Here is a 7603-nt window from a genome sequence, read left to right on the forward strand (position 1 = left end):
TGGTGAAGCCTAGATTCTTTTCCTTATTACCCGTGTACCTTCAGTGTACTATATTCTGGTCTTGGACAAGTTACTTATTTCTCTAAACTTCACTTCCTCCAGCTGCAAGCTAGAATAACCTCACTAACGCGCCGCGATATGCTACAGAGAAGGTATGGGAGGCACCCAGCATACAACACATTGTGTAATTAATACTTTAAAAAACTATCCATCTGTCAAAATCTTTAATTCTATCACCTGTGATTAGCTATTCCTCCTAGATTTGTTATCTGCAAATTTGGCCAACATTTCAGAACTACTATTAAGAATATTTGAAATAGGACAGGAAACTTACGGCATACCTCGAGGCTGATGAGAAGATTAATGTTACAGAATTGCATACATCAACTAACAAGAATCAGCTACAAATTCATATACCTGTATCGTCATCTAACTAGTAATTTCTTATTCCACCTACAAAGATTTCAAGGCTTTCTTAAAGAATTTATGTTTACTACAATCCCCTGATTTACTATAGTAATAAAACTTCCTGTACATACCAAATCTTCATTTAGGCAGTGTACAAGAAAAAGATACACCAGGATAGGTTTATAATTTGAAATGCAAAATAATTTTAGGAAGAGTTCTCCAGAAAACTTCTCTGGAATGAATTCTTAACCCAGGTCACTCAAGATTTCCACAGAGAAAGTCTTGCTGAAGCTCACCCTCCAAAATTACAAAATACATGGATAAACATTCCACCAAATACAAGATTCGACAGATACAAACAATAGGAATTTGATTTAATGTAGGGCTCTTAGAGAGAAAAACAATTTTTTAAGAAGAATTTATTTCTCTCTCAAGAGAGAAACCATGAGCGGGGGGAGAGGGAGGAACCCAATGTGGGGCTCGATCCCAAGACCCCAGGATCATGACCACAGACGCTTACCTGACTGAGCCATGCAGGCAGGCGCCCTGAAATGAAAAATCCATTTTTGAAAAAAGAAACATGTGAACAGTCTAAAAAGATTATACACAGCTGACAAGAGAATTCATAAACTAGAAGAGATATAAAGTCATCAGAGAGAAAGCACAGAAGGCTTTAAAAGAACAGAATGAGAAGACCCAATATACATTTTTAAGAAGAGAAACCATACCACGTCTTAGAAATGTGTTCTCCGTAATGTAACAGCTGCATTATTCAGTAACAATGGGTGATCTTCCAAGTGAAAATCCAGACATATTTCTTAACTACTAATTTGCTTTCAACATTGTCTATTTTTAATGTGGCTTTACCATGAAATATAGATGGTTACAATTTTAAATTTTTCTTCCTTTTATAAATTAATATCAAATAATTTATCATTCATATACAATATCTGGAAAACAAGTGTTAATTAAAAGCTATCTCAGTCCAGCAGTTTCTGTATTCGAATTCACACTCAAGCAAACACTGTCAGTGATGCTCCGCCCTCCAGTGGCTTCCGTTTTTGGCTAAAGCCTCTGTCAGGGATTTTACTGTGAATAATACAAGCATGTACTTGAGAAGAAAAAACAAATGCTTAGCCTAGAAGTAGAGCAGGAATGCCACTTATTTCTAAAATTTGAGAGAGGAGATTTTCCTTGAGACTTTCAAGTCCTCTTTATGTGACTGAGTCAAGTATTAAACATTTTTTTAAAAACACAGTAAATAGTTCACTTGGTTAAATATTAAGACCTACTCAAAGTCTGTTGGTTGGGTTAAAAAAGAAAGCCACAGTATAATTTGGAAAGATTGAGTGGAAAGAAAATTCATATGCTGGATCACACCCAAGCTTTCCATCCTGGGAAGAGCCGGCTGAGATTTTTGGGGTCCATGGCTTGCTGTATGAGCAGGTTCACTTGGCCCCCGACACTGAGCACCGTTCCTTCCTCCACTCCTTTCAGTTTCTCTTGCAGTCTCATCAGGACGCGTTCCGCTACTTTGTTGAAACTCTGGTCAGTGTCACTAAGGACAAACACACAGGTTGTGGTGAGGTGAGACAGGTCAAGGGCTTTGGGGACAGGAAGGACAGCAGGCCCTCGTTGGTAACAGACGGCTCACCTGAGATTGCGTTTGCATTCCTGGTCCTCTCCGGCGGGAGTGGACTGCAGCTCAGTGTCGTCCTCCGGCCTCTGCTGCAAATACAGAGCCTTCAGCGGGTTCATGGTCCAGTCAAACAGGGGGTCGTAGAGGAGAACCTGGACAGAATGTATCAGAAGACCAGTGTGCTTTCCAATGACAGAGACAGAGGAACCAGTGTGATAAAAAAGCACGGGCTAGTCGAATGGTAGGTGACTGGGGGGATCGGGATGACCCAACGAGGTACTTTGTTTCCTTGTGGAGGACACTGGGCTAGCATAATGCTCTGGGATGCTTCTCCCTTTCCGAATCCATTCCCCTCCTTGAGTGGAGGTGGTGACCTCCCTTGACCGCAGTTTCCTGACTAGTCTATTAAAAAGAGCTAAGGACTAGTCCTTTCCTTCTCTCCTCCTTTTCACCACTAGGGTCCTGCACAAGGGTAGGCTGTGCCAACTGAGAGATCAGCTGTGGGAGCTGGACAGCACCAGCAAGCCTAGGCCTAGGCCATCTTCACCCATCATTTTACCAGTAATAAAGCTAACATTTGGATTTCTATTCTTAAGGCTTTTTCTTCTTCTCTCAATGAGTTCTAAATTGCACTGGCGAGAACAAAGGGTATACTCTACTGAAAGCTCCTCCCAACCCAAGGTCCCTTTTGTGGGTGAACCTGGTCTGGATCTCAACTCTAAAGCATGTCACACAGTAACCCTGGAACTTAGGCACAAAGTGCATATATATTCTAAGTCACTGCCCCCACAGTTTTTCGTGGCCCTGGCGGTTGCCCGGAACAGCATCAAACAGCGGGCAGATTTTGGTACTGCTGATGCAGGACACGGCCTAGAATGAAACATGGTCCCAGCCTATGGAAGTACCGAAAAAACACAAAAAGGGCGGCAGCACAAAGTGGAACGTCTGCTCACCTGCAGATTTCTGCACACTGACTCTGTGTTCTGCGACTTCACTGAATTCATTTATCAGCTCTACTAGTTTTTGGTAGAATCTTTTGGGTTTTCTGCTTTTGGTATCCTGTCATCTGCAAACAGTGAAAGTTTACTTCTTCCTCACAAAGCTGGATGCTTTTCTTTCTGTTGTCTGACTGCTGTGGCTAGGACTTCCAGGACTATGTTGAATACAAGGGGTGAGAGTGGGCAGCCTTGTCTAGTTCGACCGTAGAGGGAAAGCTCTGTTTCTCCCTATTGAGGATGATGTTTGCTGTGGGTTTTTCATATCAGGCCTTTATGATGTTGGGTCTGTTCCCTCTAAACCTACTTTGCTGAGGGATTTCATCATGAATGGATGTTGTACTCCGTGAAATGCTTTTTTCTGTGTCTACTGAAATTATAATAGGATTTTTATCCTTTCTCTTGTCAATATATCACTGATTGATTTGCAATACTGAACCACTCTTGCATACCAGGAATCAATCCCACTTGGCCACATGGTGAATGATTTTTTTAATGAAATGCTGAATTCAGTTTGCTAATATTCTGTTGAAGGTTTCTGCCTCTATGTTCATCTGGGATATTGGCCTGTAGTTCTCTTTTTTTATGTTGTGTTCATCAGGTTTTGGTATCAGGGTGATATTGGCCTCATACAATGACTCGGAAAGTTTTCCTTTCTTTCCCATTTTTTGGAAATAGTTCGAGAACAGGTATTCTTTTTTACATGTTTGGGAGAATTCCCTTGAGAAGCCATCTGGTTCTGGAGTTTTATTTGAATCAGTCCTCAAAAACTCCCAACAATTTCTTACTGGTAATCAGTCTGTCCAAACTTTTTACTTCTTCCTGCTTCAGTTTTGGTAGGTGCTTCTAGGAATTTACCCATTTCTTCCAAGTTGTCTAATTTGTTGGCATAGTTTTTCGTAATATTCTTATAATTGTGTTTCTGGGTTGTTATTTCTCCTATTTGTGATTTTGAGTCCTTTCTCTCTCTTTTTCTTTTGATGAGTCTTGCTAGAGGTTTATCCATTTTGTTGATTTTTTTCAGGAACCGGCTCCTGGTTTCACTTTATTTTTTTAAGCTTCTATTTCATGTATTTCTGCTCTACTTCTTATTATTTCTTTCCTTCTACTGGTATGGGTTTTGTTTGTACTTTTTCTAACTCTTGTAGGTGTTAAGGTTAGGTTGTTTGGGATTTTTCTTGCTTCTTGAGGTTGGCCTGTATTGCTATACGCTTCCACTGAGAAATGCTTTTGCTGATCACAATACTTTGTACCATTGTGTTTTCATGTACTTTTTGATTTCTTTGATTTTTTTGGTTGACCCATTCATTAAGTAGCATGTTATGTAATCTCCATGTATTTATGGCCTTTCCAGATTTTTTCTTGTGGTTGACTTTGTAACAGTTTCTTAGCATTGTGGTCAGAAAAAATGCATGGTATAACCTCATTCTTTTTTAATTTGTTGAGACTTGTTTTATGGCCTAATATGTGATCTGTTCTGAAGAATGTCCCATGTGACTTGAAAATAATGTGGATCTGCTATTTTAGGGTGGAATGTTCTGAATATATCTGTTAAGTCCATCTGGTCCAGCTGGTCATTCAAAGCCACTGTTTCCTTGTTGATCTTGTTTCAAAGGTTGGTCCATAAATGTAAGAGGGGTGTTAAAATCCCCTGCTATTATTTCTAGTATTTCTCTTGATTAGTTCCTTTATGTTTCTTATTAACTGTCTTATGTATTTGGTTACTCCCATATTGGGTGCATAAATATTTACAGTTTTGTATACCTTCATGCTAGATTGTCCCCTTTATTATTATTTTTTAAAGATTTTATTTATTTGAGACACAGAGAGCACAAATGGGGAGGAGAACCAGAGGGAGAGGGAGAAGCAGACTCCCCACTAAGCGGGGAGCCTGATACGGGGCTCAACTCCGGGACCCTGAGATCATAACCTGAGCTGAAGGCAGATGCTTAATTGACTGAGCCACCCAGGCGTCCTCTGTCCCCTTTATTTTTATACCGTGTTATTCTTTGTATGTTTTTACAGTCATTGTTTTAAAGTCTATTTCGTCCAATATAAATATTGCTACTTCCCCTTTCTTTTGACATTCATTAGCATGAAGATGGTTCTCCATCCCCTCACTTTGAGTCTGCAGGTGTCTTTAGGTCTGGGGTTAGTCTCTTGTAGGCAGCACATAGATGGGTCTTGTTTTTTTTTTTTTATCCATTCTGTCATCCTATGACTTTTGATTGGAGCTTTTAGTCCATCCACATTCAAAGTAATTACTAATAGATATTTATTGCCATTTCATTACTTGTTTTGTGGTGGTTTTTGTAGTTTTTCTCTGATCCTTTTCTGTCTCTCTTTCATGGTTGTTAGTTTAATGATATGCTTGGATTCCTTTCTTACTTTTTGCATGTCTATTACTGGTTTTTGATTTGTAGTTACCGTTAGGTTTGTGATGTCCTCTGCCTATAGCAGTCTATGTGAAGTTGATGATGGCTTAGGTTTGAACCCACAGTGAGGTACATTTTATTAAATCGTGAAAAGGAATGGAGGCTTCTAGTACTACAAAGAGCCTATATGGCCGTCTTGGGTTTCAGTAGAGAAACAACACAAATTATTTCAAACCCTAGGGGCTCTGTTAGGAGTCATATTTGTGAATTTTGAATTCAAGTAAGAACCAGAGTACTTCAAAAAATGATTTGAGTCTTACTATCAAAACAGAAGCTGAATGAAAACAATAAAGGACTACAGACGGATTAAGCTAGAGCAGGGTTTCTTAGTGCCGGCACTACTAACATTTTTGGCTGACTACTTCTTTGTTGCAGGGGCTGTCCTGTGTGTGACAGGATGGTTAGCAGCATCCCTGGCCTCCAACCAGTGGATATCAATAGCTTTTAAAAAAACACAAATGTCCCTGCCCTACCCCTGGAAGTATGGTTTGAATACGGTCAACGTGAGTATTTTTTAAGAGCTGTGTAGGTAATACTCAAGTACGGCCCGCCGAGCACCAGGGGTTAGAGGATAAGCGCTGAGGCTGTAAGTGAGGGAGGCCGGCCCGTGCTCCGCTGCCCACGTTTCCTTGTGCAGGAAACACCTGATCTCTTGCCCCACACACCAGCATGGTGAGTCATTGCTTTAAGGGACAGAATTCTCTCTGGGGTAGAGCTAATGCCATTAAGCACTGGAAATCTGCATCATTTCCTTTTCTTTCTTCCTGATCAACATGAGGCAGTGATTACACATTCTGAACCTGGGCTGGGGTAAAGGCGATATAATTTAATGATTTCTCTCCAAAACCCAACAGAAACCATTCTGAAAGCAAGTTGTGCCACAGGAGAGAGTGAAGATGTCAAAGTGCTGGTTTATGAATTAAATACTAGAGATGAGTTACGGTGCTGTAACATGCCCCAAAACCTGGAAGGACTGGAGGCATTTCTGAACCACTGTGTCCTGACGTGCACACCTCACTCCCTCCTGCTCCCTAGCACCATCCCACCACATTACCAGGAAGCACCGATCCTCAAATCAGTGACATCCTAACAAGATACAGTCTAACAGCAGAGAAATAAAGATTTTAGGGGAGCTGGGATTTCAGTCAGTAAGGCAGCCCCCTTCAGCTCGGGCTGTGATCCTGGGGTCCTGGGAAGGAGCCCCGCATTGGGCTCCCTGCTCAGTGGAGAACCTGTTTCTCCATCTCCCTCTGCCCCTCCTCCCTGCTTGTGCTTGCTCTCTCTTTCTCAAATAAGTAAGTTAAATAAATAAAATCTTTAAAAAAATTTTTTTATTTGATGGAAAGAGAGATCACAAGTAGACAGAGAGGGGGAAGCAGGCTCCCCGCTGAGCAGAGAGCCCGACATGGGGCTCGATCCCAGGACCCTGAGACTATGACCTGAGCCAAAGGCAGAGGCTCAACCCACTGAGCCACCCAGGTGCCCCAGTAAGTTAAAAATTTTTTAAAGATTTAAAATATTCAAGATTTCCTTTTACTTTACCTCCACTATGGTCAGCAGGGTTTCCTGAGAGCTTCTCATGACCTCCATGGTTTTCTCGCAGCATCTACAAACACATTACAGAAATGGATTTTGTTACACACCAGCGTTTCCAACATCTCTTCATCCTTGTTATTCGTGTATACTGGGCCGAGACGGTTCTTGTTAATGACTCCCAAATTAATATCAAACAGCACGACATTAGGCAGACTGGGTTTTCAGTAAATGTTTTTGAAAAGAATGTAATTATCTATGTGAGTGTAAGCTAAGCTTTAAAAGAACACAGGGGAGGAGTCAAGATGGCGGAGAAGTAGCAGCTGAGACTACTTTAGGTAGCGGGAGATCAGCTCGATAGCTTATCTAAAGATTGCAAACACCTACAGATCCAACGGGAGATCGAAGAGAAGAAGAACAGCGACTCTAGAAACAGAAAATCAACCACTTTCTGCAAGGTAGGACTGGTGGAGAAGTGAATCCAAAGCGACGGGAAGATAGACCGCGGGGGGAGGGGCCGGCTCCCGGCAAGCGGCGGAGCAACGGAGCACAAAATCGGGACTTTTAAAAGTCTGTTCCGCTGAGGGACATCG

At 41.4% G+C, this 7603-nt stretch overlaps 1 protein-coding gene across 3 annotated transcripts in view; it reads right to left on the minus strand.

The window, feature by feature from the left end:
* Positions 1-917: 917 nt before the first annotated feature.
* The window catches only part of LOC111153730 (ATM serine/threonine kinase), a 125724-nt gene continuing 119038 nt past the window's right edge, over positions 918-7603 (minus strand). For 2 of the 3 annotated variants that reach the window (XM_022512915.1, XM_022512913.1), the window contains exons 63-65: positions 7020-7083; positions 2063-2199; positions 918-1966 (exon numbers count right to left, since the gene is read on the minus strand). In XM_022512915.1, the coding sequence (XP_022368623.1) occupies positions 1783-1966; positions 2063-2199; positions 7020-7083 (385 nt within the window). In that variant the 3' untranslated portion in view covers positions 918-1782. The remainder of the gene's footprint in view (positions 1967-2062; positions 2200-7019; positions 7084-7603) is intronic. The other variant, XM_022512916.1, reaches the window with a different exon arrangement.

This window comes from Enhydra lutris, unplaced genomic scaffold, assembly GCF_002288905.1.
Source record: "Enhydra lutris kenyoni isolate GAN:26980312 unplaced genomic scaffold, ASM228890v2 scaffoldscaffold34, whole genome shotgun sequence".
NCBI lineage: Eukaryota > Metazoa > Chordata > Mammalia > Carnivora > Mustelidae > Enhydra > Enhydra lutris.